General features: G+C 46.8%; 6 protein-coding genes across 9 annotated transcripts; 4 read left to right on the forward strand and 2 right to left on the reverse strand.

Annotated features, from left to right (window-relative positions):
• The first annotated feature begins 1,067 nt into the window (after window positions 1–1,067).
• LOC114844594 (profilin-2-like) lies at window positions 1,068–5,604 on the forward strand. 2 transcript variants are annotated; one of them, XM_029132076.3, is made up of 3 exons: window positions 1,068–1,445; window positions 2,318–2,510; window positions 3,885–5,604. In XM_029132076.3, the coding sequence occupies exons 1-3, from the start codon at window positions 1,317–1,319 to the stop codon at window positions 3,980–3,982; spliced, it is 420 nt and encodes a 139-aa protein (XP_028987909.1). In that variant the 5' UTR covers window positions 1,068–1,316; the 3' UTR covers window positions 3,983–5,604. The 2 variants fall into 2 exon arrangements, with proteins under 2 accessions (XP_028987909.1, XP_028987908.1); XM_029132075.3 differs by lacking the exon at window positions 3,885–5,604 and adding an exon at window positions 3,570–3,852 and having other exon boundaries at window positions 1,069–1,445.
• Window positions 5,605–5,909: 305 nt separating this feature from the next.
• On the forward strand, window positions 5,910–8,732 carry LOC114844593 (uncharacterized). The gene is made up of 5 exons (XM_029132074.3): window positions 5,910–6,236; window positions 6,318–6,488; window positions 6,572–6,693; window positions 6,779–6,941; window positions 7,018–8,732. The coding sequence occupies exons 1-5, from the start codon at window positions 5,978–5,980 to the stop codon at window positions 8,595–8,597; spliced, it is 2,295 nt and encodes a 764-aa protein (XP_028987907.1). The 5' UTR covers window positions 5,910–5,977; the 3' UTR covers window positions 8,598–8,732.
• Window positions 8,733–9,268: 536 nt separating this feature from the next.
• On the reverse strand, window positions 9,269–11,303 carry ahsg2 (alpha-2-HS-glycoprotein 2). Its single transcript, XM_029132842.2, has 7 exons — window positions 11,036–11,303; window positions 10,736–10,846; window positions 10,576–10,657; window positions 10,316–10,470; window positions 10,133–10,228; window positions 9,961–10,032; window positions 9,269–9,870 (listed from the first exon to the last, which is right to left on the reverse strand). The coding sequence occupies exons 1-7, from the start codon at window positions 11,234–11,236 to the stop codon at window positions 9,436–9,438; spliced, it is 1,152 nt and encodes a 383-aa protein (XP_028988675.1). The 5' UTR covers window positions 11,237–11,303; the 3' UTR covers window positions 9,269–9,435.
• A 1,076-nt stretch (window positions 11,304–12,379) lies between these two features.
• Window positions 12,380–16,157, forward strand: LOC114845071 (sentrin-specific protease 5-like). Of its 3 annotated transcripts, XR_008693081.1 has the most exons (11): window positions 12,380–12,559; window positions 12,907–13,849; window positions 13,940–14,045; window positions 14,158–14,305; window positions 14,394–14,441; window positions 14,524–14,601; window positions 14,684–14,821; window positions 14,932–15,015; window positions 15,255–15,305; window positions 15,395–15,611; window positions 15,709–16,157. XR_008693081.1 is itself a non-coding variant. In XM_029132866.3 (10 exons), the coding sequence occupies exons 2-10, from the start codon at window positions 13,264–13,266 to the stop codon at window positions 15,509–15,511; spliced, it is 1,356 nt and encodes a 451-aa protein (XP_028988699.1). In that variant the 5' UTR covers window positions 12,380–12,654; window positions 12,907–13,263; the 3' UTR covers window positions 15,512–16,157. The 3 variants fall into 3 exon arrangements, 2 of the variants coding, with proteins under 2 accessions (XP_028988699.1, XP_028988697.1); XM_029132866.3 differs by having other exon boundaries at window positions 12,380–12,654; window positions 15,395–16,157; XM_029132864.3 differs by having other exon boundaries at window positions 15,395–16,157.
• Window positions 16,158–16,160: 3 nt separating this feature from the next.
• On the reverse strand, window positions 16,161–21,524 carry LOC114844479 (protein crumbs homolog 1-like). Its single transcript, XM_029131890.3, has 8 exons — window positions 21,118–21,524; window positions 19,893–20,864; window positions 18,958–19,508; window positions 18,696–18,861; window positions 17,284–18,193; window positions 17,167–17,208; window positions 16,968–17,090; window positions 16,161–16,889 (listed from the first exon to the last, which is right to left on the reverse strand). Exons 1-8 carry the CDS (start codon window positions 21,164–21,166, stop codon window positions 16,637–16,639), a joined length of 3,066 nt encoding a protein of 1,021 aa, XP_028987723.1. The 5' UTR covers window positions 21,167–21,524; the 3' UTR covers window positions 16,161–16,636.
• A 919-nt stretch (window positions 21,525–22,443) lies between these two features.
• zbtb41 (zinc finger and BTB domain containing 41) lies at window positions 22,444–27,294 on the forward strand. Its single transcript, XM_029133090.3, has 11 exons — window positions 22,444–22,590; window positions 23,088–24,334; window positions 24,417–24,624; window positions 24,707–24,776; window positions 24,870–25,017; window positions 25,095–25,224; window positions 25,295–25,390; window positions 25,482–25,588; window positions 25,690–25,795; window positions 25,873–25,961; window positions 26,255–27,294. Exons 2-11 carry the CDS (start codon window positions 23,116–23,118, stop codon window positions 26,824–26,826), a joined length of 2,745 nt encoding a protein of 914 aa, XP_028988923.1. The 5' UTR covers window positions 22,444–22,590; window positions 23,088–23,115; the 3' UTR covers window positions 26,827–27,294.
• Window positions 27,295–27,462: the final 168 nt, after the last annotated feature.

Raw genomic sequence — 27,462 nt, forward strand, 5'->3', positions numbered from 1 at the left:
ATTCCCAAAACAATTTACAATTTATCATTGGCTCAAACTTGATGACGGAAAACAGTGAGGAGAATAGTAATGGGATTTTTGGCATTATTAAGTAATGCCTTTGTGAATCACATAAAATTGTTTTTTGTCTCAAAGCTGTGATGCTTTTTGACAAGACTGCTGCACAATTACTGTGCAAGATCAAAAGAACCCAGATCTTTCATTTTTGTAAAGCAGCACAGCAGCTGTCAGTGTCCTGCATAGCATATAACACTAACTAACCTGCTATTCACTTATATTATAGTTAATTGTAATATGAAGTCACCAGCAGAATCTCCTGGGGACCAATGATTGTATACTGGAAAAACACAGGGAACACTGCCCCTGGTGGCCAGCAGTTGTCAACATCATCCATTTTTCTAGATTTCGAATCTTTGCAATCCATTTAAATAATGCAATTAAAAACAAATTAGTATAAATGTTTTTTTTAATTAGATGTTTTTATGCGGCGTGTTACACATTGGTAAATATTACATTTCTACGGATAAAATAATCAAATTGAATTATATATGTGTCATATGTAACCACGTAACCATATACGTGGTTCAAACACATCTGGCGTCACTGCAACATTTTTACATAGAGTTTTATCTTTGTGTCTGCTTCACTCATCAACTGCTCCAAACACTGAGAAGCACACATTAGCACAAAATCACGAAGGGAAGTATAAAACACGCCAAATCCCTACCGATATCCCTTGTATTTTAAGCTGCAGTGGGACTTTCGTTCAGATATTAATTATTTCGGTCACAAAGGTGATCGTGATGCGTTTCAGACATGTGTCATTATTGGAAACACTTGAAAGACAACTTCAACAATCATTTCAGATCAGAGTTTGCTCGGCGGGTCCGACCGAACTGAGTGACACCAGACATTGCGCTGCAATGCCTAAAAACCGAAACAGGTTCAGAATGAGTGAATGAATGGATGAATAAATGGATGAATGAATGAACGGTTGACTCGGTAAATTCGAGTGCGCGTTCCGCTCTCTTTCCCTCAGAGTCACTGACTCCTGACTGGGTCCCTCTTTCTTCCGCCGCCTGCTCATATAAAAGCGCCGGGAGCTCATTGTGCGGAGGGATCTGACGCGGACTACACCCAGCCTCTGCCCGCCTGCCCCGGCTTTCTTCGCTGCCCAGCCTTGACGTTGCTCAACGTCGGAGTGCGGGTTACATTGGCGACTTCCCCTTCACTCGTGGGCTTTGTGTCCGTTCAGCCGCCTCCGCTCCGAGCGCCCCGCGTCCGCAGCTTATTTATATAGCATCCATTTGTTGAATATGTCCTGGCAGAGCTACGTGGAGAACCTGATGGCCGATGGCAGCTGTCAGGATAGCGCCATTGTTGGGTATACGGACGCCAAATACGTTTGGGCAGCGCATTCCGGTGGTACTTTCAACAATATCACGGTAAGAGCGGACAATGGTGCGACCGGGGTGAGCGGGTGCCCGCGTTCGACAGTGTTGTTGTGCGTCGCCCACGCAGACGCTCGCCAGACTGACTAGCGCTAAACCGTTACCTCGCCGGATAAAGGTCTAGCAAGCTAACGGCACCGCTAGCTCCGCGGGCTAGCGCCGTTCGCCGGCCTGTCTGGGCTGCTCGCCGCGAAGGAGACGCTGTGGGATTAGACCTCGCGTGGGACGGATAAGTGTCCTCTCAGCGTGGCTCCCGCGGAGCAGAAGGACTTAAAGGCGCTCCGTGGCCGCTCGCGAGCCCCACGGAAAATGCCCACGCGCCGCTAATTAAGGCTAAAAAGCAGCGGGTAGACGGCGTCGGACTTAGGGAGCGCGCATGCTTTGTGTGCGCGGCTGCTTTGATTAGCTAACGTTAAGCCGCCGCTTTACCGATTGGCGGTGGCCAGGAACGTTCAAGCAAGCGGGACAGCGATGTATGAATTTGATCGGCGTGACAACACGTCGCTGTTGTTGTTTTGTTGTGTTCTTTTGTTCATCCGGTGCGCTGGCGGCGGGGTAATGGTGCGTTCATGCCACTGTGCCTGCAGCGGAAGCAAAGGTTGGCAGGTTGCGTTATTGCCTGGGATGGTGATGCGTTAGGTTACAGCTTGGCACCAGCAACAAATGCAGGTTTCCTGCTCTCCTAACACCAATCAGGAAAATGTTCCCCTTTCTACTAGTTAAAGTTCTACAGAGCAACAGTGTGGAACCTGAACACGTTTACCTACAGCAGTGTCTGTTTTTCACCTTCATCTGCTCATATTTTATATTTATAGATTGGAGGATTATACTGATTTTGCCATATTCTTGTGTTTTTTTTGTCTCAGTCTCAAGAAATAGATGTCTTAGTCGGAAAAGACCGCGAGACCTTCTACACCAGTGGTCTCACTCTGGGCTCAAAGAAGTGTTCAGTCCTTCGAGACAGCCTTCATGATGATGGGGACTGGACAATGGACATCAGGACAAAGAGCCAAGGAGGAGAACCTACATACAATATCTCTGTGGGAAGAGCTGGAAAAGGTAATTGTGTGGTATCAAATTGTCACAATGGGAATAAAAGATTTGTTTTTACCAAGTTAACATGGGTTTGTTTCCACTTTGGCTGAGTAATCAATGCAAATGAGTTGTTGTTGACATTAGGACATCCACTAGAAGTTATTTTCCTTGAAATGTGTTCTAGATTTTTGCTCTATATGACAACCATGGTAAAAGCCCATTCCCCAGAGCCCAAGGCTAGAAATAGCTTATTTAAAGTAGTTCGATCAAAAGTCCAAAAATATTCAATTTGTATTTGACTTGAAAAAGCAGAATATGCAAATGATGCCTAAACAACCAAAGGATAATCAGTGTTAAGGTTAGAACTGAAACATCGATTAACAGAAAACTAATCTGCAGTTTTAATAATTGAACCAAATATAAATTAACCAGCTGCTTTTATTTTGTCCCACCCGTGTGTAAGCCAGTGTCTGATTGCCTTCGTGGTCCTCACTTTCTGACAGTCCACCAGTGTTTCTCACAGACCTAGGATGTGTCTAAATGTCCGAGTAGAGCTTTTCATAACTGGCCACAACATTTTTAACTACACAGATGGTTGCAGGTTTGAAATAAATTCTGTCTTTAACAAACGTTTTATGTGAGAACCACTGATTGCACTTTGCTCCTTTCTTTTCCCACATTTCCCCCTGTTCCGCTTTGGGATTTTCACCTGCAACTCTTCTCCTCTGCATGGCATTCACTTTTAAGTGACATCTCAATATACAGTATAGCGGTCTGAGAGATCTTGCATGTGTCTTTATAGATAATATAATGATTTTTAACATGTTAAATTCTCCTACAAGTATCCATCAATCGTGTGCCATGGACATTTGGATAAAATGCTTAATTGTAACTTATTTAGTCATTCCAATTTAAGTAAACCCATTAAATAATAAATGATGGGGTTTACCAACTGGCCCAGCTGTAACAAAGTCCTTTTAATGACACTTCACTACACACTTAGGTATTTGATTTTAATTTACATGCTTTTCTTAAACTTTCTTACTTTCTTTAACTTTCACTTTTCTGTCTCCTCTCTTTCAGTTTTGGTTCTTGTAATGGGCAAAGAAGGGGTCCATGGAGGCGGATTGAATAAGAAGGCATACTCAATGGCAAAATACTTGAGGGATTCAGGCTTTTAATATTTTTAAGCTGACTTAGATAAAATTGAGGGACAAAAAGAAGAGAAAGGAAATATTGCTGTTAAGATTTCTCCTGCAAGCAGTAAAAATGTATTGGAAACTTTTAATAGCAATGAAGAGTGGTAAGATGCAGTCATACCTTATTGCGCCCCTTCAACCTGTAGGGGGGAGACTCTTCAAATGTGTTCATTTCTCTTTTTTTCCTTGTGTGCTCCAGTATTGATTTTAGTCAAGGGAAAGGAGGCGGTCCATGGTGGAAGTCTTAACAAGAAAGCACATTCAATGGCTGAGTACCTGAGGAAGTCTGGATATTAAGCAACCTCATCACCCATCCATCAACTTAGCAACAGCTCGCTCCCACTAATAGCGTTGTTTTGACACTACTTCCAGGATTAGATGACATCCAGTGTTACTTCCTCCCTAGTCCAAGTATATGCTCAGTCTTTTATTTGCTCATCCTGCTGTTTTTGTTTTTGTTTTTTTTTTTGTTTTTTTTTTAAACCAAAAAAAAAGAACGTCCCCACTTTAACATTGTACTTTCTCATGTTTTTGACACTACAGTGATGGAATGTTCTTTTTAAATGTTAACTCAAACAGTGTGCAAAAAAAATGAATCATGAAGTGTAATAAGTGTTAAACTGATCAGGACACTAGGGGAAGTACACATGTAATGGTGGTGACAGTTGGGATAGTTGTGCTTATTAGAGCATTAATAAAAGATCAAAGTTCACTTTTATTTTCATCCGCATGTGGGCGATTAAAAGTTGCATGCATATACCTTCTTTAGCAAACAGGCCCTATGTTCTTTTCCATCTTTGCATAATTTCCAGCCAAACCCATCTTCTCATCAGCCTCCATCTTCACACGCTCTGCTAAGGAAACGTCAGCTTTCCTCCGACGTCCTCCGTGTGTGCACCTTTTTCTTTGTCATCGTTAGGAACAACTTCTGTTACCCTCCGTCACAAGCTTTTGCTGTTGTATCTGAATGTGTTCTTTAAAGTTACCGATGTGGTGTTGGGCTGTTGTTTGCGTGTAGTGTAAGGTCAGCCTAACTGAGGTCTCAACATATTGTCATAACGCTACACCTCATCCTGGCGTCTCTGTGGACATTCCACCTCAGCGACAGCTCAGACGTTTCAGTCAGCTTTGTCAGTCTTTGTAAATTTAGCTGTAAATCCCTACATACTCATCATGTAAAGTATTGCCCTGGCCCTTTGGACCAACTGTCAGTATAAGGGTTATCAGAATTACTTTAGCTTCTGATGATGGCTGCTAGTCGTCACCTGTTGACTGTAAACCATGAAGACCACTTGAGTTGACTATAAAACATTAACTGCTTCTGTAGAGTTAAACACTAAACCTTACATCACTAACTGAGTTGTTGCTAACTTCATGTCCATTATCTAATGAAAAGGCATTTTACTACAGTATGAATGCATTTTGACTGTAAACCCAAGTTGTTGGGCCCCAACACTTGGAATTATTTGCCTTGTGCTTTAGTCATCAAAGGTGTATTCACAAATTGTCATAGTACGGTACTTAGAAGTATATTTAAAAGAAAAAATGAAGCTGTGTACACTAAACATTGAAAATGGTGTTGGTTGGAATAAGAACATTTGTAAGTTGTCTTGTGAACATTTTCTGGGAATAACTGTGTATTCTGTGCCATAAAATCGATCTTATCTGTTGCTACTACGAGTTGGATTTTTAACTGCTAACCCAGCGAGACATACCTTTTAATGGCACCTTCCTATGGGATATTTTGGCATTATTGATGTTCAGACTTTGTGGAATATGTACAGAATTAAACGACAACAACAAAAAATACATTTGCTTCGAGTTGGAAATCGCTTCTGCCACAAGATCAATTTCCAATGCCATGAAATGATGTGACCTCTTGTTTACAGACGGATCAAATAAAAGTTATTCCAACCAGAGTTAAAGGCGGATTTGTTTTGTGTGTTGTCTTGAGTGTCTCAGTTTGAGTTCATATCTTTACCTGAATCCTAGAAATAAGTAGTCAACTGAACTGCTTCTAGAAAAAACAACCGCATTATTCTACGACCTCTAAGTTGTAGTGGTTGGAAAAGTTTTGTCAGTGCACTATAACATTCTGAGCTAATCAGCAAATAGTTCACACTCTCAGTCTTGAGGGTGGATTCAGATTGACCCAAATTAAAGGATTGACACCACCTGTTGTTTCCAGGTGTGATTTAGACCAGGACTCCCGCGTTCAGCTCTTATTGAGCACAGCTCAGCCTGGGAGGCCAGTAGCTTGTCTTGTCTGTGTCATGCCAGACCTTTTTTCCAATGGCGTGTAATGAGAGTGGGGGTCGCAGGTTTTTATTGTCTTTTGGACTTTTTGTGGCTGTAAGTTGTTCGTTTTGCAATTGTGCCAGCCTCACCAGGTTGGAAGCTCTGCATAAATTCCAAGGTCAGCCTGAAGGAAGCCTTCTGCACCATGGTAGACTCTTAGTTGGGCAAAGTTCTCTACAAGGTTCTAAACCCAAGATTACAGAGGCTGCAGCTGTCGACCTGGACGTCGATTCCGATTACCAGGCAGATATGGGTGAGTCGAGTTGATTTTGGACACTACAGTCGAAGTGAAGGTTGAGAGGCCTTCAAACCTGATCAAGCTTTGTGTTTGCAGTGTGGGAGCCGCCTGCAGAGTGGGCTGCTGGTCCAAGGCCGAGCCCGGACAGCAGAGCAGTGGAGCAACTCCTTAAACTGGAACCAGAGGTTGAATGCACGGGCGACTCCATGCATCTCAACGTGAGAAATCCTGGTTCCACACCGGGGTCGTTGTTCCTCGTGGACAGGGGTGAGTCCTAGCATTCCACTTGTTCTGAGTGCACAAAGGGAAAGCGGGGGAAACCTCACGTTGTTGTTTTTGACCTTTCGCAGGGGGTCACCTGCCTCCTCTGCCTCTGTCCAAGTTGCCACCGAGCTGCGGCTTCACGTTCAAGTCGACGCAAGGGCACCTGGTGTTCGTGGCTCCCTACGATGGCTGCTTTGTTGCCCGTGAGGTGAGACGCTCTGCTCTGAACCCACCACGCACTCGCTTTCTCCCGCCGTGCCCCTGTAACGTTTCCTGTCGTCCCTCCTCTCCAGGGGGACAGCTACGTCCTGCCGCTGCGTTGGTTCGGGCTAGCGGTGCGCATGTCCTGCCCCTTAACGAGACCCTCAGCCAAGCCGCCGATGGTCACCTGCCACTCCGAGGGCATGATTGTGAAAACGGGCTGGACCGTCCCCGTCGCTAAAATCGGTGTCAAACGTAAGTTTGAGCTTTTCTGTTAATGGATAACGTGTATCCGGTCAACGTTCTGACGGTACTAAGGGGTGTTTTCCAGTGAAGGGAAGCTGGGAGCCCCTGATGAAGGCCTCGTCCACCTGCGGGTTCAGCGTGGTCGTGCATCCTGAAGGCTTGGTCATCTCCGCTCACTACGCCCCCTGCCTGGAGGAGAAGGACGGGATGTACACTCTGGAACTGACTGGCGATGGGGAATCTACAATTTCCTGTCCATCCCTGTCAGCGTCTCATCCTGAGCCTGCGGAAGGCGCCCGTCCACACCCAGACCGCCATCATCCGCATTCGAAGCCTCCAGGTTCGCCTCCGTTCCCAGTGTCTCCTGGGAAACCACATGACGCGGTGGCAGCGGCGACGCCCGATCCCCAGGTCCCTCACTACCCGGTTCCGTTCTATGTTCCACCCCAGCCTGGCCCGCTCTCTGCACAGCCACCAGTAACGGAACCACAGGTGACGCACCCTGCAGGTCAACCTGAGCACCACGAACCGAATCCCTCATCGCCATTTGTCTTTTATAATCTGCCATTAGTGGACCCGGCCTTTTTTAATGAACCCCACGCAGAGCACTTTTTCTACCAGGACCCATTTTACCATGGCTTTCCGGCTTCTGATCATCATCCGATGCCCATGCCTCTTAAACAGGAAGCCGTTGCTTCATCCCCACAGAGCCCAGCGTCACCGCATCCTGAAGCCCCCCATGCGCCGTCTGGTTTGGTGCAGCAACTAGAACAGGTCCCTGCTCCATCCAGTAATGGTAAAAAACCCCAACCCCTCACCCAGCACCCTTCTAATGGTGGTGCCGTTCCCCCGGACTCTCCATGGTTCTCCCCTGTGCACTGTCCTAAAGTTTGTCCATCCGGCTTCTCTAACTGCTGTCCACAACTGGCCTTTAATCAGTATCTCCACCTGGCTCCAGTCGGCTTTGGCCGTAAACGTACTGGGTTTGGCGGCAGCTGGGATTCTGCTCACCACAATAATCATAACCCAGCAGAACCACTGCAAGTGCATTCTGCTTCACTTCAGTCCGGTGCGTCTGGAAACCGACACGAATACCTCCAGCCACCAGATGGCGTCCACGCTCCGCAGGCCAGGAGACATCCCAGTGAGCTTCACCTGCCTGATAGCTTTTATAACTTGCCATACGTGGATCCATTTCATCCAGCTCCCTACAGCGTGCCGTCGAGGCCCTGGGCCCCAGATTACCCCTCGTTTAATCAGATGGTGCAGTTTGAGCCGTATAACGTGCACGGCCCAAAGCTGCGACATCATTTTATGAATAGTCTTGGCCTAAATCAAAAGCCTGCAGCCTGGCAGCTGCAGCCGTCGCACTCGCAGGCCCGGGAGCTACCTGAACTGGACCCGCTCCATGTCCCTGACCCGAATCTTCAAGAAGGTCAAGCTCCATTAGTCCCCGCCTCCTCACATTCACAGCTGTCGGTGAACGCCATGACTGATTACACGGCGCACGATCAAACTGGGCACCCGGATTCCGAACCACAGAGCAATGTGCTGCTGCACCACGGCCCGGCCGGTTGGAGGATGGGTGGTTGGAGTGACTCTCACTCAAACCCTGGTCCAAGTTTCCCACGAGAACACTACCATCGGGCCGCCTGGGACCGGTGAGGGTTTGTCCAGACCCTCCCTTTGATGCCAGGCCCCAATGGTGCAGCACGTTTCAAGCATAAGACTTGTTTATTGGGTGAATGTGTGTTGTAACCTGTGGATACAGTACAAATAAAATATTTAAAAGAAAAAGGATCAACTTGTTTTTCTTATGCTGGTGTTTCAGGTAAACAACCCGTCAAAGGTCCCGTACGTGAACCGTCTGATCTCCTGGAGCGGGCGGCTTGTGTACTTGTACTTGTTGACACATCCTTTCTAGAATCACAAGGTGCATTGCTCTCGTTGAACTTGTTGGTCTCACTGTGAACTGGTGCATGCTGATCGTTGACCCTCGTGAATGCACCAATAGGCTGCACCCATCTATCAACAGTGCCCCCCCCCTCCTATCCTCAAAACCACTTTACTTGGAAGATTTGACATGTGTTTACTTGTTACTGGGTTCATGTTGTACACTTCTAGTTTGAGATTGACTTGCTTATTTTCATTATTATCCTGAATGTGAGTGGGTTGGTGATGTCATTGTTTGCAGTCGCACTGTGCCGTGACTGATTGTGTTGTCCACAATTTTGTTTTTCTCAGTTTGTCCTGATCAGATCTGAAGGTGCTTTTAGCCTTTGGTGGCTGCTGCATGTACATAGGCAGCATTTCTACTCAAATGAACAAAAAACAAATTTGCTTCAATTTAGATTTATTCAACACCATTTAATGCACATCTGCATCCACGTTACAGAAGTTTCAGGTTTCTGTTGCCTGTGTAATGCACCGTCTGTGTCGGTTAAATTTGCACTAGTACCAATGTAACTTAAAAAAAAGCAAATATAAAGTCTGTGGGAGCTTTTCACTTGAAGAACCGGACGCGTCCTGGACACGGTGGCGGAGGAAGGGGCGCGTGCACCGGTGCAGCGAGTACGACTTCCCTCTTAAACATGAACCTGGGGTTGACCTCCATGCTGTCTGAGGTCTCTAAGGCCACTGCGGGCTCGGCAGCGGCTGGAGCCGCTGGGGCCGCGTCAACGGCGGGTGCGGCCGCGTCAACCGCGGGTGCGGCCGCGTCAACGGCGGGTGCGGCCGCGTCAGCGGCGGGTGCGGCCGCTTTCGGGGCCGCTTGCACCATTTCAGCTGACTCGGATTCAGGTGACTCTGCGGACAGGTGGGTGCTCAGGTGCGGGTTGTGGAACGGGGTGAGCTTGTGGTGTCCGAAGCCGTGCTTGTTGTGCGCGTGGATCACGGGTGGAACTGCAGGTCCGGTGGCGTTGGCGTCCACAAGAGGCGTCTGAGAAATTGAACCGAACAGCAAAGGGATTAATAATATTACGTGTAATGGGGGGTCGGAGGATCGTGGCCTGTTAATAGAATAAATTACCAGGTTGGGAAAAATCTTGCAGTCCACATTGTGAGCAGTGCTTCGGCCACTGGCCCTGCAAAGCCCTCGTTTCTGGTGGAGAAGTGGAAAAGGATCAGCTGATGGCTCCTGGAGGCTCAACCCCTAACACACCCGTAGAACATCCGTGTCCGTGCTTTGAGTCTGTACTCACAACCGTGGCTTCGTCCAGAGGTACGCAGTTACCGCCGGTGCAGTTGACCTCAGAGATGACGTATTCCGTTAAATACTGCGGCCCACCGGACACGATCTGCGGCGGGGAGACACGCGTCTACTTACACGGGCAGGCGCCGGACCTTTTGGGCCGAACGTCCGACCCGATCCCGCCCACACCCACCTGTGACGACATCCTTCCGATCTGGTAAATGTCGTAGGTCGCGTTCACGGTGTTGTTGTTGAACGTCGCCAGAGAAGCGTGGATGAAGTTCAGGGCGCCCGTGTCGTTCAGGGGGAGGAGGGTGTAGCAGCCCAGGCACAGGTCCTCGGTCGACGCTAAACGCAACACAGCGGCACACGTGCGGGTTTTTTTTATTTTTTATTTTACAGGTGAGGCGGCCAGCGCGTGCACGCGCGGCTCCTACGTAACGAAAGCCTTACCCTCTGTTTTACACTTGAACGCAGTGACGGTCAGAGCTCCGCCGACCTTCTTCAGCACCACGTCGCAGTCTCCCTCCACTGCCTGCACGGAGAACCCGTTTCATTATCAGATCGCACTGGGTCGAGTTCTGGGGGGTTCTTTTCGGGGGTTCCGTCTCACCGTGAGGTGTTTGGGCCGGACTGTGCAGTTGGCGAGAGGTGTGGGATCCAACGCGTGACAGTCGGTCTCCAGCAGATCGACCTCCAGAACATATGTCTCCACTCCATTAGGCTATGAAGATACAAACAAATCTGCTTTATTATATATACACATGTTGAATATTACTTTTTTTAGGCTCAGGAATATTCATAAATAGAAACAATCCTTTTATTTAGGACTTTTGTTATCCTCCTACATATATTGTTTTCATGAGTCTAATGAACACATTTATTGCATATCTACTTCTTCGTACCCACTTACCTCAGTGTAGACCTTCACATCCTCGATCCTGTTCAGCTCATACTTGTACCCGTGCGTGTGTTGGGCATTGAGGTGATTTCTTGCGGCCACGGCGGCCTCCTCCACCAGCGGGGAGTCGCACTGAGGCCGGGCAGGCAGCAGGATCTGGGCCTGCACCCCCACCAGTATCCCCAGAACCACAGTGACGGCCACGGGATGCATCGCTGCGATAGAGGCGCTTATCAGAGGAGCAGACGAGGGTTTAGTGTGCAGGGCGGTTGCATGCGGCCGCTGGTGTATATATGCTGCGCTCGAAACAGGCGACCGGAGCCAAGTTCAACAGCGCGAACATCCCTGCTGAGTCCTGCGTCACACGTGGGCCATCCTCTGCTCCAGGACTCCTGCCAAGGCAAACAGAGGATGACAAAGTCTGGCACACTGCATTCGCTCGCTTATATTACACTGTTTCTGCCGTGTGACATGTGTGAACCCCTAAGAAAATCTGCCACGATTCTTTAGCTTCCCCCTAAATGTGGCAGGAAGGGTTTTTTTTAATTAGATGTTGATGTACGCGAGGAGCTACGTGTTTGAACATTCCTGTTGTGTAACCAGCTGTATCTCCCCACGGAGACAAAGAGGATGTTTGCGAACAGGGGGGCATAGTTGAGGGACACAGACGCCCGTTGCTGTATTTGCTCTGGATTTGACCATCTGCACAAAACAGTAGTGTCGCTCCAGGTCAGGGCCAGACTTGCAGGGATAGAGATGGGAGCAGAAATCGGTGTCTTCTCAATTGGATTCCAACAATATGCGGACAGGAGGTGTTCCTCTTGTGTGTTCATCACAGCTTATGCGGGTGCAATATCTCCCCTATCTCTGCAAGCATGCAATGACCTTACACAGGATACAAAGGTTTCATCTCGCTGCAAAAAGGCTCAAGTATTGATTTATGAAGTGGACTTTAACAGTGCAGTGACTGGTTCATATCCTGTGGGCGCTGGTTTATCAGTGTTGTGTGATAAAGAGGTTCTAAAATGCTAAACTTAAACTTCACACATATAAAAAATTTTTTCTCTTTAATTTCTGATTCAATGCTATACAGTGTATTACAAGTGTAAAGTAGAAAATAAAGTAGAAAATGTCTATATGAAGAAAAATGTTGTTCTTTTCAACATCTAAATAAAGCATTAAATCAAGCCAAGCCGGAAGGAACTGCACATTAGATTGACGTCTGAGGGGACACACGACTGCAGGGAACTCTACAGAGATGCCAAGTCAAACATCTGCCAGTAGGTGGCAGTAAAGCAAAGCGTAGCTGCAATATTTACCCAACGAAGAAGAAGAAATTATCTGATTGGTCACCGTCAACGTGACGTACCTCACACGCGACTCTTAACGCTTGTGTTCATGATGTAAAGTGTGGCTGCAGGTTCAGAGGATCAAGCGGCTTCACTTTAAATTAAAACCTGCGTTGACTGATAGACTATTATTGGACAGCAGCGCGTTCCGCTCTCTGGTGTTAGTGAGACAGACGAGGCAGTGACGGTAAGACGCAGAGGTTAACGGCAGCTGTGTGGGTGAACCTATCTGTGATGGCCATCGCTAAGTGAGCAGGGATGGAAACACGTGTCAAAATAATGGTAAAGTGCACGGCACCGTTTTGAACGCGCATTTGCACTGATGCGCTTGTTTAGTGTCCAGGGCACATAGCTCCCAGTGATAATCAGCAAAAGCTGTCTTGTGTTCTTGTCACTGGTCATGATTTTGTCATTTCCATCATTTTAAAATCCACAAATAAATTTATTTACATTATGTAACATTTTTATGGGATAACAACATATCCATATGAAACTACTGTAATAATAATTACAAATCTGCTCTTTGATTCGCAGAAAATGTTTGGACTGTTCTTCAATCTACCAGAAGGGGTAGTAAATACAAAGCAAGCCTGAAGTGAGTATGACAGCACTCCCATTGTGTGGATCAGGCAACTCAGGAATTCACCATTCCACCTAAAGTCCACACTGGATGAGCTGGAGGCATTTGACCATGGACTGGAAGCGAGACTCTTTTCACCAGAAAGCAAACAAAATCAGATTAAGGTCCTGCACTTTTGCATATGAGCTGCCTATGACGCAGCTGAAAGGATACTCACAACTCGTGACTTTCCATCATTTACTCTCATCAAGTGGTCCCTGATGCACCGAACACAGAGCCACTGGAGCACATTGAGGCGGGGAACGTAAATAATGGGTTCCATCAAGAAAATTTCCCATCAGTGTGGGAAAGCTAAGAGACGTTTGTATTTTAAGTTACAGCACTGGATGTGGAGGAAGCGGTGGGAGGAGAAATGCCCTTTCAGGAAATTCACAACCAAGAGACAAGCTTCTAGGACCAGGCCCAGCTCTGGCCCTCATCTTATTTTAAAGACTCAACTGATAAAAAACAAAAGGAGATGTCCAAGGCGGCGCACACTTAACCATGCGTCAGCTGCTGTGCCACTGCTTGCATGTGCTACTGAAGATCCAGAGAACATGCGTGGAGGGCAGAAGTCCCTGCTAAAACTGTGTGAATCTGACAGTGTGTCAGAAGGCTGTGAGACTGCAGATGCTTCTGTGCGATCTTTGACTATGATAGAGACAAATGCATGTGGGAACATTACACCAGTACCAAGAAAAGTGATCCCGTCTCAGAGACTTGAAGCTGTAAGCCCATCAGGAAAGCACGCTGTCCCAGCAGGTGGGGAACAGGCTCCAAACACAGACACTGAGGAGAGAACCCTCTCATCTTCTCAATCTGTTGTCACCAGTACAGACATGATTAAGGACATCCATGGTATGAAAATATATGTGTGTGTGTGTGTGTGTGTGTGTATAAAATGTATTTTGGTTGATATTAAAAAGGCGTATTTTCATGTTTGTTCAGAATTCCTCAGTGACTTCTACAGAATATATGGAAGTTTTATCCCACTGCAAAGGAGCGACGTGTTGACACATTTAAAGTTGAAGTATAACGAAGATTTTAGTGACAGGTAAGTCCACTTTCAATCTTTATTTACGCTCCTTCTGAATTCGGGACTAAATGAGGAATAGTATCTAATGTTTTTTTTTTCTCAATTATGTTGCATATCTTCAATGGTACAGGAAGAATGACATCATCTCCGAAGTGACCACATATCAAAATGTGATCGTTCAGGAGCCTCTTCCCTTCTTCCAAGTGGTCTACAAGAAACACACACTGACACTAGAGGATTTGTTGACACTGGCAGATCAGAACTGGCTCAATGACCAGGTACCGTCCAGGTGTGACTGAGACTTTATGTTGGAAAGAGGAAGAAAAGCTGAATGTTTTTGCTGACAGTATATTATTTCTGCCTTAGGTCATAAACTTGTACGGAGAGTTGATAATGGCATCCGCCCATCAGGAGGTGATCTTTGTGGCTATTGCAAACAAGCTTTGTTTTGTCTTGAGTTAGTTCTATTTTTCTAGCTTTCGTCTTCTTTTTCTAGGTCCATTTCCTCAACAGCTTCTTCCACCGGCAGCTCATGACTAAAGGGTATGATGGTGTAAAGAGGTGGACAAAACAGGTTGGTTGAGCCTGAGAAGCAAATCATATGGTTCTGGTAAAAAAATATAGATTTGTCATTTAACTGCATGTTATTCACACAGGTGGATTTGTTTTCTAAAAGTTTGCTCCTGGTGCCCATCCACCTGGAGGTTCACTGGTGTCTGGTCACTGCTGACATCGTCAACAAGAGGATCTGCCTCTATGATTCTCAAGGGAACGCACTGCAGAAGGTTGCAAGGGTAACTCAGATTTCTTCTTTCATCTTAGAATATACGTAAACATTTGAGTTGCTTTTCTTGAAAGGTTCACAAATCCTCATTTGTTTTTCCATATGCTTTAATTACAACAGAACATCCTGAAATACTTGATTACTATGGCAAAGGAGAAGCGACAAACGGCCTTTGAAGACGGCTGGACTGTGTCATATACTGAGGTGTCTTGTTGCTGAAGTCTTCTCTTTAATTATAAACTTTTGCAGGTTTGGGTTGAAGGTCTTGATTTTTGACAAATCCAGATAATTCTTAAACCTAAAGAAATCCAGACTAAGGCCACAGCATCAACATTATAAAGTGGATGATTTATTTTTTGTGTGTCTGCTGTGAGATTTAAGCAGCTCATTGGACCTTGACCTGACGTAATACTGCACCTTTCATGGTGTATTGTCTTTCACAGAAAAGCCCTCAACAGACCAATGAAAACGACTGTGGAGTGTTTGTCTTGGAGGTACTAATTGTGTCTTTTTTGGCGTGCAAGATTTAAAACATAATTGTTTTCACATTTGTTTCGACTCATCTGTTTTCCCTCCTTTTCAGTATTGTAGATGCCTCGCTCTCGCCAAACCTCTGCATTTCTCACAGAGCAACATACCAAAGATACGTAAGAGGATCTACAAAGAGCTTTGTGACCGTAGGCTCCATGAAGAAGGCTGATGAGTGTAGACGTGCTTGTGATCCAGTTATTAAGCCAGTTGGTCCATACACTGAGCCTTACAGCACTGTGAATGCATATGGCCGACCCCAGTAGGACCGGGTCAGTCCTGTACGACGCAGACTTCTAAACCACTGTATTTATACGAGCTGTATTTAACCAGGCATGTTATTTAAGAAAGTGTTTTTTGAGTTTACAGATAGATGATGTACCAGCAGAGCCTTACTGACTCAAATGCCTGTTGAAATGGATCTTAGCTCGCCTTAGCTGCCGCTTCCCAGTCGTCCCAGCGCCACTCACTGCTGATTACCTGAATCACTGTATTCAGCGAGTCACCAACAAGTGCAGGGATGGTTGGAAAAACGAGGACCAGGGTTCGACCAGCCCGATCTACTGCATCATAGTCCATCTCTGTGTAGGTGTTGCATATAATTGGTTAAAATGATTTATACACCTTATTTGCACATTTTTGTTGTCTTACTTTGGATTCTCAACTTGTGGTTTGACCTGCAGTACGTTAGCATCATAGTTTAGCATTTATTCTCTGTTTCATCAAAGTTGAAGTAGAGTCGATGTTTAAAACTGTTTTTGTTTGTTGGCTACTGGAAAATGTAAATAAGGTTCTAAATAAAAACATTTCACAAGGTTTATTGTATGTTGTCATGGTACATGAGGACTTGCAAGCACTGCATGCAAAACACCATCTGAGCAATTAATGTTTAGGTCTTATAAGTTATTAAAAAAAACACTCACAGCTCTAGACCTATATTTATGATTGTCCTGCACAAAAATACTGTTTGTGAGTGAGTCCCCAAAGAGCTGTACATTAATTACACAGTGGCTCATGGGGAGAAGTAGATGTTTTAAGGCACTTGAACTTTGTCAGTATAAGAATTGAATAACTAATTAGTGGCACCATATGGATAGCAGATGAGTCATTTGGCTAAATCTGATGAGTTAGTGTTGGTTTTTATAACGCACACATTCAGAATGTGTGAAGAATGTTTAAATGTATGGTGATTACCTGTTCCCCTGTACAGCTCTCCTGTCACACATACTGTAGACCTATAGTATGGCTAGTCATAGGAGGCCACAAAAAGCATCCCTCCCACTTGCTGAGGCGGCATCTAATCGTTCGCTTGGAAGCCCCACTCCACCTCTGGCTCGTCATCGAGGCGGATCACAAGGTAGGACACCAGCTGGAAGAGGTTCTGCCACAGGCCCAGGAAGAGGTACAGGTAGAAGTCGCTGACGTCTATTTGGCAGTGGACGCCCGAGTAGTTCATGTCACACACGCACTCGAAGCTGTTGACGTAGTTGACACAGAAGCCTCCGTTCATACACGGGTCTGAAAGACACTCGTCCACGTCCTTCTCACACCTGAAAAAAGACCAATTAGACGTCGACCAGCCGCCTGCGGAGACTTCCTGTAGCATCGTTACACAGCACATGACCTACCACTGTCCTGTGAAACCCGGCAGGCAGTAACAGTTGTAATCTGCTTCTGAGCAGTTCCCTCCATTAAAGCAGCTGTAGTTCCATCTTGTGCCCATACACGAAGACACAGGGAACTGTGGAAGTCTGGAAAACACAAGCAAAAGGTAAACAATTTATTCCTACCAGAGATTTACTGTCCTTTATGTCCTTTAATACTCACGGACTGGTCTCAATGTACCACGGAATATCAGGGATTTTCTCACTGTTGGCGACAGTATAGATCAGTAAATGTCAGAGCGGTGTACAGCTACGGCCGATGTAGTGTCAAAGGACTCACTCGCAGTAATGGCCTGTCAGGTTCTGAGGGCACAGACACGTGTAGCTCAGGAAGCCTTTGAGGCACGTGGCTCCGTTGCTGCAGTTGCTGTTCTCGCACGGGTCCACTTCCACCTCGCACTGGTCGCCGCCGTAGCCCGGCTCACACGAGCACCGGAACCCCCCGGGCAGGTTGGTGCAGTTGCCGAAGTCGCAGGGGACGGACAGGCAGGCGTCGGTGGGGTCCTCGCACGCGGGCCCCGTCCACTGAGAGGGACACGCGCAGCGGTGCGCGTCAAACAGGTCCCGGCACACGCCGCCGTGCCGACAGGGATTGGGCGCGCACACGCCGGCTCCGACGCAGCCGAGCTGCAGGGCGGCGTCGCCGTTCACCCGGACAAACTGCTCCTCCTGGGGTCTGGGGAACTTCAGGTCTGTGTCCAGATAATACGGAAGAAGAAGACCTCCAATCTCCACAGGCCCTAAACAGCCAGACAGCTCAACCCCAGTGTCCAGGCTCAGCCCTCCGAGGAAGATGTCTGCTCCCTCTTTGAGGAAATCTAGGTCCTTAACAGCTGTGTTCACGTCCGTCTTGCTTCCATCCACAGACATGATCCACCTGGAGTTGGGGGGGGTCCGGTTCTCCACGCCGAGCTCCACCGTGTGCCACTGTCCATCGCCCACTGGATGCTGGCTTCGGGCCGTCACCTTGGGGGCATCTTGGTGGTGCCCAGCAGGAAGCTCCAAGACCAAGTGTGAGTCCAGGACAGCGACTGTGAGGCCGTCTGCGCCCTTGCGTGCGTGCAGTAAGGTGGCGGCGGAGTCTCTTGTGCGGAACCTGAGTGAGACGCCGCTGAGGACGCGCGTCACGTTTCCGTTGCTCTGGTAGTGCACAGCGCTGCTTCTATCCCGGAACGTCACATTAGACAAACCTAAAGAAGGAAGGAAGGTGGAAAAGACTACATTGAAGTGAAAAAAGTACACGATTTTTAGTCCAGCTGTACTTTTTGAGGTCTGGACATGTGACATCCCCAGACATGACACTGTAAACGTCCAGGCATGTGGCGGTAGACTTAATCTGAGCAGGGATTATCATGTCTTAGAGGAGTCCTATGTAGGATCTCCGTCCCCTCCTGTAATCATCCACTCTGTAATTAATTGGTGCCTGCAACAGTGATTGTCCTGAGGAGGTCACAACGTGCAGAACGTACCTTTGGTGGAGATGAACCAAGCTCAGAAACCTGTGGAGTGAAAGCGATTTCACGCGAGCTGCAACAGTGACAGCACGCGATAAAGTATTTATAGCCAAGCTCTGATTCCTTGGCTAATCTCAGACAGTCGAAGACTTTTTTTTAACTTGGGTATTTGTTAAGGTGATGTTCTTTCTAAAACAGGAGCAGTGCAAGACGCGGCCGTATGTCGTGGGACACTCACACTCGAAGCCTTGCGAGTGCGCCTGACAAATGGCGGTGGCGGGGCAGGGAGACAGCTCACACCATTTTACCTCCTCACAGCGTTGGCCCGCGGTGTTGGGGGGGCAGTTGCAGGTGAAGTTGTCCCACATGGAGTAACACACGCCCCCGTTGAGACAGGGGTTGACCTGTCAATGAGAAAACATGAAGCGAATGAGGCTCGAAAAAGCGTTCCCCAAATTTGTTGAGTTCGACAAAAAGGGAAAAGATCGGATGCAACTCACAGCGCACGCGTTGTCACTGATGCATCCTTCAGCAACACCGACGAGATGCTCCACGTCGTAAGACTCCACTGGAGCCGCTATAGGGTAGAACTGCAGGCGTTTGCTGTTAATTCTCAGATCTTGGACGCATCCTTTAAAATAGCCTCCGAACGAAGCAGAGGCTCTGGGGTCCGGTAGCCCCCCTACGAAAAGCAGATCCCCAGGATGGGCTTGGATGTGCCTGATGGCCATGGAGCCCTGGCTCCGGGCCGACTGGAACAGGCGAGCTTCTCCCCCTTCCAGCTTCACACTGACCAGATGGACGTGGCCGTCGCTGACCGCTTCCTGGCCGGCGAACGTCTCAAAGTTGTTCACCTGGACTCGGACCCTTCCGTCTTCCAGCCACAAGCGGAGGTACTGGCTCGTGCCGTTGGCCAGGATGAGAAGCAGCCCGCTGGACTGCCTGGTGCGGACGAACGCGGACACTGTGACCGCGTCACCCAGGTCATCGTCTAGTGAGAAGACGGCGTAACTCTCCAGGTTGCTGTGTCCAAACCTTGCAGTAATGTACTCTGTATGGGCACATGGAGGGGGAGAAGGCCGTGAAAGCCTGGTACACATGAATGCATCGCATCATACTTCAATTAAAACCTATCCAAAACACTTTCTATTCAGTCAATAGGACTCTGATCTGTGAAAGTGAAGCCATTCCAGGTAAGCTACTGAAACCCACGTTTTTTTAATCCTCGCATCAGGTGTTGCTAAATGTTCCCTAATTACGCGACTGAACTCTGAGCTCGTTTCTCACTAAGCTCCTTTAAAGTTTACTGACTAACTTTGTCTTGAACAGCGGCTCTCCTCAGAAACCCCCGTCCTGGGTTCATCTCGGGCCTAGTCCCGCTGGTTCCTAACAAACTGGACAGTAGCAGCGTTGTTAGCATGTTAGCGTGTCCTACCCTCGGCACAGTCCAGTCCCTCGTACGGCCTGTGGCACTCACACGTGTAGCTCCTCCAGGCCCGGCTCACGCAGCGCCCTCGGTTCTGACACGGGTTTTTCTCGCACTTGTCTCTGTCGCTGCAGCCCACGGTGACGTTCGCCTGCGCGTCTGAATCTCCTGGCGCCGCACCGGGCAGCACCAGGCGTGAGTCCACGAACACGTCTCGGAAGCAGCCCAAAAAAGCAGGTGGGTAGTCCGCGTCCTGCCTGGTTCTGCCTAAAGTCCAGTTTCCTCCAACTGCTCCTAGGAAGAGGCTTTGACGAGCTGTTTCTAGATCCGGGAGAGCGGAGGCCTGGTCAAGCAGCGAAACCTTAGCGCTGGAGTCTCTGGAGCAGCTTCCTTCGGTGCAGAGCAGCCTGATGAGGCTCACCACGCCGCCCAGTGAGGCCTCCACTGTGTGCCACGTGCTGTTAGACAGGAGCTCCGGGAGCTCCTGAACGAGGGTGCTCGAGCCCTGACCCCTCAGGCTGCGCAGGCCGAGGCGCCCGTCCGTCAGCTCGATGCTGAGGAGCAGCTCGCCCACTCTGCGCTGCAACAGGGTGCCCACCGGTCTTCCTGTCCTGAAGCTGAATGTGACGTTAAGAGGGGCCTCCGGGTCCAGAAGCTGCGTCTCCAAATACATGTAGCCTCTGGACTCAAATGAGAAGACGGTGGACATCTGGCATGTGGGGCCTGTGTAGCCAGCAGGGCAGATGCAGGTGTACGTCTGCTGTTCGTCCACCATTAAGGGAGAGCACACTCCTCCATTCTCACACTGGTTGTCGTCACAGCCTGACAGTGCTACCGTGCAGGTCTCCCCCCCGTAGAGGCGTCCGTTTTGGCTGTGCTCGGAGCAGCGGCATCTGAATCGCCCGTTGAGGACTTCACATATTCCACCGTTTTGGCACGGCTGCTGTTCACATCCGTGGACGTCCTCACTGCACAAAGTGCCTGGAGAGGAGATACAAACTATTACAACCTAAAACGTTAACAAAATAAATCAGGAATTTAAAACAAGAAAACATACTTTGTGTATTACACTGTAATGCAGTATTCATTGCATGATGAAATGAAAAGTCCAGGTGACAAGAAACAATATACTAATTATTACTCGGTTGATTGAATTAGACAAAATATACAGTATATAGCTAGTGTTAATAATATAATTCTGTAATAAAACATTCATAGTGTCATTGAAGTTTACCTGCATAAAGCATCCATAACATCCACATATGCACGCTGTATCTCAACATCGCTCTCAAAAAGTCCTCCAAATTACTAGACGTCTGACATTACTTTTATGAGGTCAGATGGAGAATATCTGCACATGGAGTCTTCAGCTCTGCACCTCCATGAAGCCAAGTGAAATGCCTGGAGAGCTGCAAGACAGATAGGAGGGATTAGGCTAATGTACTTACAATGTCTCACACAATAAATGTGTTGCTGAAGGGAGGGGTTCATCCTGTAGGGGAACTGGAGCAGCTCCAAACTTTGACATTAGACCTAGTTACAGCTGGGGACGCACCTGATGGGGCCAATGGGATGACAGAACAGACAGGGATGTTACCTTAGCAGAGTCACAAACAGACATTACACTTCCGTAAAGAGAGATATTCCAGACAATTACTTGATATTTCTCAATTTGAAACATTAATGGCCACATGTACTGTAACATGTTCAAACCAGGGCACTGTTATTACAGTCATATAGTCATTATAGCAGAGAATCTGGGTGCAAGAACTATATGACAGAATAAAGCTATTAGCAAGAGCATTATTATATTAAAGTATGTATACAGATATCGATATACATATATACTACATATGTATGTAGTCATAATCCTTGTTAAGTTAAACCCCAAGAGCAAGCCACCGATCAGGATGTTTTGCTTGAGTAAACTTAGACCAAAATTAAAATTCACTCATTTAGGTTTTCATTTAATGTAGGCACTGTCAAAAACATAGTATACAGTATACAGTACAGTACAATAGGATTTTAAAAAGGCTACATTCTAAAAATACCTGGATTAGAACCAACCTACATGATATAAATTTACTAAAAACCCTGTGTGTTGATAAAAGTCACTGGATCAAAGAATCCTTTTTTTCTGAGTCAGAGTCAAATTATTATGTCATGCCATTAAAGCACTTTAATTTGTGGTGTGATTTCAAACCTTAAACGTAAATATTGTTTTACAGTAATTTTGTAGTAATTTAACAATAAAATACTGAAGTTAGCTTAAAGTACATGCATTTGTTTTCTTCCATGTATGTAGTTGATTGAATAGCAGCTAATTATTCTATGCTAACAGCGTTTTGACTACAATACCCATGCTGACACCGCCTGTTTTAACGCCAATGGTACAACGTCATCCTCGACTAATTTGCTTTGACATTTTTATGATTTACAAACGCATTTAGCTAATATATGCGCCACAGGTCGTGTCGTTTTTGTTGTTAGTTTAAATTTAAAGTCTTTTTGTATGTAAGTATTAATCGCCGGTAGCAAAACAGCCAATGAGAGAGCGCGTTGTTACGAGGTCGTTTGACGTTTCTGGTAGGGTGGAAAAGTGGGGCGTTACCATATCCAGGAAATTATTATTCTACCGATTATTTTTGACATTATCCGTGTCATCTGAGATGAACCCTGCCTTTTAAACGCTGGCCGTTTACCTACGGTAAGATTTGACATAAAACATTCGGATCTAGATTTCGTGCTAGGGCTAAACATTTGAGTCGCAGAGGTCGTTTGTCAACACTCTCCTCGGAGGGGGCCCGCCCGTCAGCCCGTAGACATGATGTTAGGGGTCCTTGAGGTGGGGAGCGAATGTGCAAGTGCTGCTTAAATGTTTTACGTCATTTCACATTTCACTGAACCTGTAATGTTCGGTTTTGACCATCTCAAGCGTCTGGTCTACGCTTGGTCCTAATACAATGGAGACGATGTAAATATAATGTAAATGTCAGCATGATCGTGCATCTACATTTATGAACAGTTAACGCTGTTTTTGCAAATTGTGGCAACTTATTATTTCAGGACAATGCTGTTAATGCGTTGTTATTGTGTTGTTAAAGTGCCTTTTAAAAACTTTTTTTTAAATCAAATTAAATGAAAACCCAACGTGTCTGTGCAGGTCTAGATTCAGCTCTGATCCCGTTTTTTTTTACTTTACAGGACTGATTTATAGTTCTCTTACATAGCAATGAAGAAAAAAGCCACTACTCCTTTGCGTCCCACACGCGGCAGGCTGGTCAGTGCCAGCAATAGAAGCCCTGAGCCAGAGGCAGTAAGTCTGAGTCCGGGGGTTCCACTAAACTCTCAGACTGCCCCAGAACCGGGCTCACAGATCAGACACCTGACTATGTCACAGCATAGTCATAATCTCCTCTGGTTCCTGAAGGAGGACCGGGCCCGGAGGAAGTTCTGCGACGTGTCTGTGTCTGTGGGTGGAAAGCTCTACAGTGCCCACAAGGTGGTGTTGGCCCATGGGAGCAGCTATTTCCATGCTGAGTTGTCCAAAAATCCTGCTACGAACCATGTGATTCTGGATCATGTGGAGGACTCTGTTTTCCAGCACCTGCTTGGCTTTTTGTACACTTCAGAGTGTGCAGTTGCTGAGAGAGACCTACCAGCTGTTACTGAAGCAGCCCGATTTCTGGACATGATGGATATACTAAAGTTGTTGTGTGAAAAAGGGGACACCCAAACAGTACGGGTGATGCCGTACGATGTAGGAGGTTCTCCCGAGGAGAATATGACCGCCAGTGACTTGGCAGCTGGTGAAACAGACACCCAGGGCCCATGGGATGTTAAAAGCACTGGGTACAGTCAGCAGATTAGAACTGAGGACCCCCTGTGTCACACTGAGGTACAGCAAGAAGTCTCAACTGAGAATGAGAAAGTGGAAGATCAGAAGAGTATCACCACACGGAGATCAGCACGCAGGAGGAAGAAACCCACAAAGTATCAGAGAGAAAACATTGAATACGCCATCAATAGTACTGAGGAACAAAATATGAATTTGTCAGAAAGAGAGCAGGATGATGACAAGTCAGAAGAAGCAGGAGTGGATGTGGAAATACACCTGACCAAACTGGTGATTGATGAACAACCGGAACCAGCTCAGAGAGATGCAGATGATGAAGAGGAGGAGGTAGAGAGTGGCGACATAAATGAAGAAGTAGCTACACAAAAGAAAGAGGACTGTGTCGCTGAGAAGAGTGTGGATCAACAGTGTTCAGATGCTAAAAGGACAGAAGGGACAGAGGACCAGACAGTTGAGGAGGTGGGAGTGCACACAGCATCAGGAAGCTCCAGCCAACGTCCAGCTTATCCTGCTGATCTGGCTCCTGTCATCATCCAGACCTCCAACAAGAAGGTGCTCAAATGCCCCAAATGTGATAAAGTGTTTGACCGTGCAGGTGAGATCCACTGAAAAAAAAGTAATTGTGATCAAAGTAATATCTCAGATGACTGTTGACTTTTCTTCCTCTCTTTTTTTAGGGAAGTATGAGAGTCACACCAGAGTTCACACAGGAGAGAAACCCTTCCAGTGTGACATCTGTCTCCAGTGCTACTCCACCAAGTCTAACCTGACGGTCCACAAGAAGAAACACGCCAACGATGCTCCTTTCCAGAAGAAGGAGCACAAATGTCCCTGTTGCAACAAACTCCACGCCAGCAAGAAAACCTTGGCAAAGCATGTCAGGAGGTGAGACATGGACCTCCATTGTGACATCTTGTGAGCTGCTGCATCTGTCGTGCTGTGTGATCCATCTTTGTTGTCCTTGCAGATTTCACCCAGACCACACCCAAGAGTTTTTTACCAAGAAGAAGAGGAAAAGCGAAGGCTGGAAATGTGCTGTAAGGACCATAGAGTATGTTTAGCAAGAGTAGAAGTCAATACATTATTTTATTAGAATCTAACAGTCTACAATGTTTAATGTTGTGACCCAGATCTGTCTGAAGACCTTCACACGCAGACCTCATCTGCAGGAGCACATGATCCTGCACACCCAAGACCAGCCTTTTAAATGCTTGTACTGCGACGAATACTTCAAGTCACGGTTTGCCAGGCTGAAGCACCAAGAAAAGTACCACTTGGGTAAAAACCTGAAGAGGAAACATTATTACATGATGTGATTTAGTTCATTGTTTTACCAACAACTTTCTTATTTTCAGGTCCGTTTCCCTGTGAGATCTGTGGCCGTAAGTTCAATGACACGGGGAACAGAAAGAGGCACATTGAGTGTACCCACGGAGGGAAGAAGAAGTGGACATGCTATGTCTGTGGCAAATCAGTAAGAGAAAGGTATGTCCCTCTTTCACTGTGTGCCTTACACATCATTAAAGTCAAACCTAATGGTGATGTCCCCTCACAGGACTACGTTGAGTGAGCACCTGAGGATCCACAGTGGAGAGAAGCCTCACCTTTGTAGTATCTGTGGCCAAAGGTTCCGTCATGGCAGCTCCTACAGGTGGGTCCAGCCACATTTGAGCCAGATGTCAAATTAAAATTCCAGACTGTTATTTATGTTAATTACAACGTGGAACCTGTTCCGTGGACAGACTGCACCTCAGAGTCCACCACGATGACAAGCGCTACGAGTGTGATAAATGCGGAAAGACGTTCATACGGCACGATCACCTCACCAAACATCAGAAAATACACTCTGGTCAGTAAAAGTACAGAATAGCGGGACAGTGTCTTTGTTTGCCTTTGCCTTTGTAAACTGGGAGTGAACTTGTACTTTAACTCAGCCCACGTTTACTACAGGTGAGAAAGCACATCAGTGTGAGGAATGTGGGAAGTGCTTCAGACGCCATGATCATCTGACGGTCCACTACAAAAGCGTCCATTTGGGAGAGAAAGTCTGGCAAAAGTAAGCATCTTCTCGCTTCCTGTGATTTTAAACCTCCCCCTGGTTCCTGCCTGTGTTAATGAAGGATCTTTTCACAGGTATAAAACAGCCGTGCATCAGTGCGAAGTTTGCAAGAAAGAATTTAAAGGGAAGTCGAGCCTAGAAATGCACTTCAGGACTCACTCAGGTCAGTAGGGCCATGAAACTCCCTTACATAAACAGGTATCATTCAATACACTGGGAGTAATGACTCATTTAGGCATGGATGGGTCTGTTTGGGTTGGTTTGGGCTTTATTTAAAATCATGATCTCCTCCTTCATCCAAACCTGTAACCTGTTTATTTGACTGCATGTAAATTCAAGTGTCAGTTTGATCAATTTACTATTTAATGCATCTTACTTGAACCTGTCCAGTGTATGGAAGCCCATGTTATGTTGCTGCGAGCTACAATCTAACTGATGTTGCCACTGTTGCTCCAGGTGAGAAGCCCCACAGATGCCCCGAGTGCCATCAGACGTTTCGAATCAAGAAGACCTTGACAAAGCACATGGTGATCCACTCCGACGCTCGGCCTTTCAACTGTCCCCACTGTAGCGCCACGTTCAAAAGGAAAGACAAGCTCAAGTACCACGTCGATCACGTTCACAGCGCTCGGTTTGCCGAGCGGCACCTCGGCGACGACAAACTAGCAACCCAACAGGAGTTTCACAGCGAGCAGAAGTCGGCTCTGCAGAGCGGCGCCGCCGCTCCGAGCGTCTGCGTGCCCGTCACCATTATTCCTGTCCAGATCGGGGAGCCGCTGGACGACTTGGGCCACGGTGTCGTAGGCATGCAGGCCCAAGGGCAGCAGCAGCAGCAGCAGAACTCGAGCTACCAGCCGGCGTCAGAGCTGGCGTTTCTAGAGAAGTACACCCTCACCCCCCAGCCCACCAACATCGCACACCCTGTCAGGCCCGACCAGATGCTGGACCCTCGAGAACAGTCTTACTTGGGCACGCTGCTGGGACTGGACTCCAACTCTTCTGTGCAGAACATGTCCAACTCACACTGACAAACAGTGTGTGCAATGAAAACAGTTCTTCGTTTAGCGAAAAATGTATCGGTGGGTCAATGAAGAATGTAGTGGCAAATTTAACGAACTGACTCAATAATGAGAAGATGTATATGTGGCCTTAATATATACTGTAGTAATTTATGTTTGTGTTTTTAACTGTGATGCCTTTACTTAGTGAATTATTGTAAATTTATTAGCAGACTGGTTAAGTGTTAGTAGTCAATGTTCCTATTTATATGTGAACTCATAAATAGATAGTGATGAATACAGACATGAAATTAGAAATGTTATGTTTTTAGTACAGAAAGACCAGAAATAATGGAGAGATCAGAAATTGAAAAGATGTAGTTTATCTCAGAAGAATCCTAAACATCAAACACTGTGTGAGTTCATACAGTAGCCTGGAAAACCAACTGGCATTTGATGGCTGTGCTTTGTGACTGACTTGATCCAGACAACAACTAACAGTTCATTTTCTATATTTGTAGGACTTTATTTGGCATAAAAAGCCCAATAACAGAGTAATTATACTGTAGATTGTTTTTTTCAGGCTGGTTCCTGGTGTCAGACTCTCTGCAGCGTCTCTTTACCCTTTAGGATGCAACTTATGTGCAAGTATCCTGATCACAAATA

This window comes from Betta splendens, chromosome 17 (genome assembly GCF_900634795.4).
Source record: "Betta splendens chromosome 17, fBetSpl5.4, whole genome shotgun sequence".
Lineage (NCBI taxonomy): Eukaryota > Metazoa > Chordata > Actinopteri > Anabantiformes > Osphronemidae > Betta > Betta splendens.

Coding starts and splice junctions, on each gene's coding strand:
- LOC114844594 (XM_029132076.3), top strand. CDS start 1,317: ATGTCCTGGCAGAGCTACGTGGAGAACCTGATGGCCGATGGCAGCTGT. Junction 1,446..2,317: donor GTACTTTCAACAATATCACG/GTAAGAGCGGAC, acceptor TTTTTGTCTCAG/TCTCAAGAAATAGATGTCTT. Junction 2,511..3,884: donor TGTGGGAAGAGCTGGAAAAG/GTAATTGTGTGG, acceptor TGTGTGCTCCAG/TATTGATTTTAGTCAAGGGA.
- LOC114844593 (XM_029132074.3), top strand. CDS start 5,978: ATGGCGTGTAATGAGAGTGGGGGTCGCAGGTTTTTATTGTCTTTTGGA. Junction 6,489..6,571: donor GTTGTTCCTCGTGGACAGGG/GTGAGTCCTAGC, acceptor GACCTTTCGCAG/GGGGTCACCTGCCTCCTCTG. Junction 6,694..6,778: donor GCTGCTTTGTTGCCCGTGAG/GTGAGACGCTCT, acceptor CCTCCTCTCCAG/GGGGACAGCTACGTCCTGCC.
- ahsg2 (XM_029132842.2), bottom strand. CDS start 11,236: ATGCATCCCGTGGCCGTCACTGTGGTTCTGGGGATACTGGTGGGGGTG. Junction 10,229..10,315: donor TCGGAAGGATGTCGTCACAG/GTGGGTGTGGGC, acceptor TCCCCGCCGCAG/ATCGTGTCCGGTGGGCCGCA. Junction 10,033..10,132: donor CTCTGGACGAAGCCACGGTT/GTGAGTACAGAC, acceptor CTTCTCCACCAG/AAACGAGGGCTTTGCAGGGC.
- LOC114845071 (XM_029132866.3), top strand. CDS start 13,264: ATGGGTTCCATCAAGAAAATTTCCCATCAGTGTGGGAAAGCTAAGAGA. Junction 14,046..14,157: donor AACGAAGATTTTAGTGACAG/GTAAGTCCACTT, acceptor TCAATGGTACAG/GAAGAATGACATCATCTCCG. Junction 14,822..14,931: donor CACTGCAGAAGGTTGCAAGG/GTAACTCAGATT, acceptor TAATTACAACAG/AACATCCTGAAATACTTGAT.
- LOC114844479 (XM_029131890.3), bottom strand. CDS start 21,166: ATGTTGAGATACAGCGTGCATATGTGGATGTTATGGATGCTTTATGCA. Junction 17,209..17,283: donor CTGACAGGCCATTACTGCGA/GTGAGTCCTTTG, acceptor TGTCGCCAACAG/TGAGAAAATCCCTGATATTC. Junction 16,890..16,967: donor CCGGGTTTCACAGGACAGTG/GTAGGTCATGTG, acceptor GTCTTTTTTCAG/GTGTGAGAAGGACGTGGACG.
- zbtb41 (XM_029133090.3), top strand. CDS start 23,116: ATGAAGAAAAAAGCCACTACTCCTTTGCGTCCCACACGCGGCAGGCTG. Junction 25,796..25,872: donor GGAGAGAAAGTCTGGCAAAA/GTAAGCATCTTC, acceptor ATCTTTTCACAG/GTATAAAACAGCCGTGCATC. Junction 25,962..26,254: donor GCACTTCAGGACTCACTCAG/GTCAGTAGGGCC, acceptor CTGTTGCTCCAG/GTGAGAAGCCCCACAGATGC.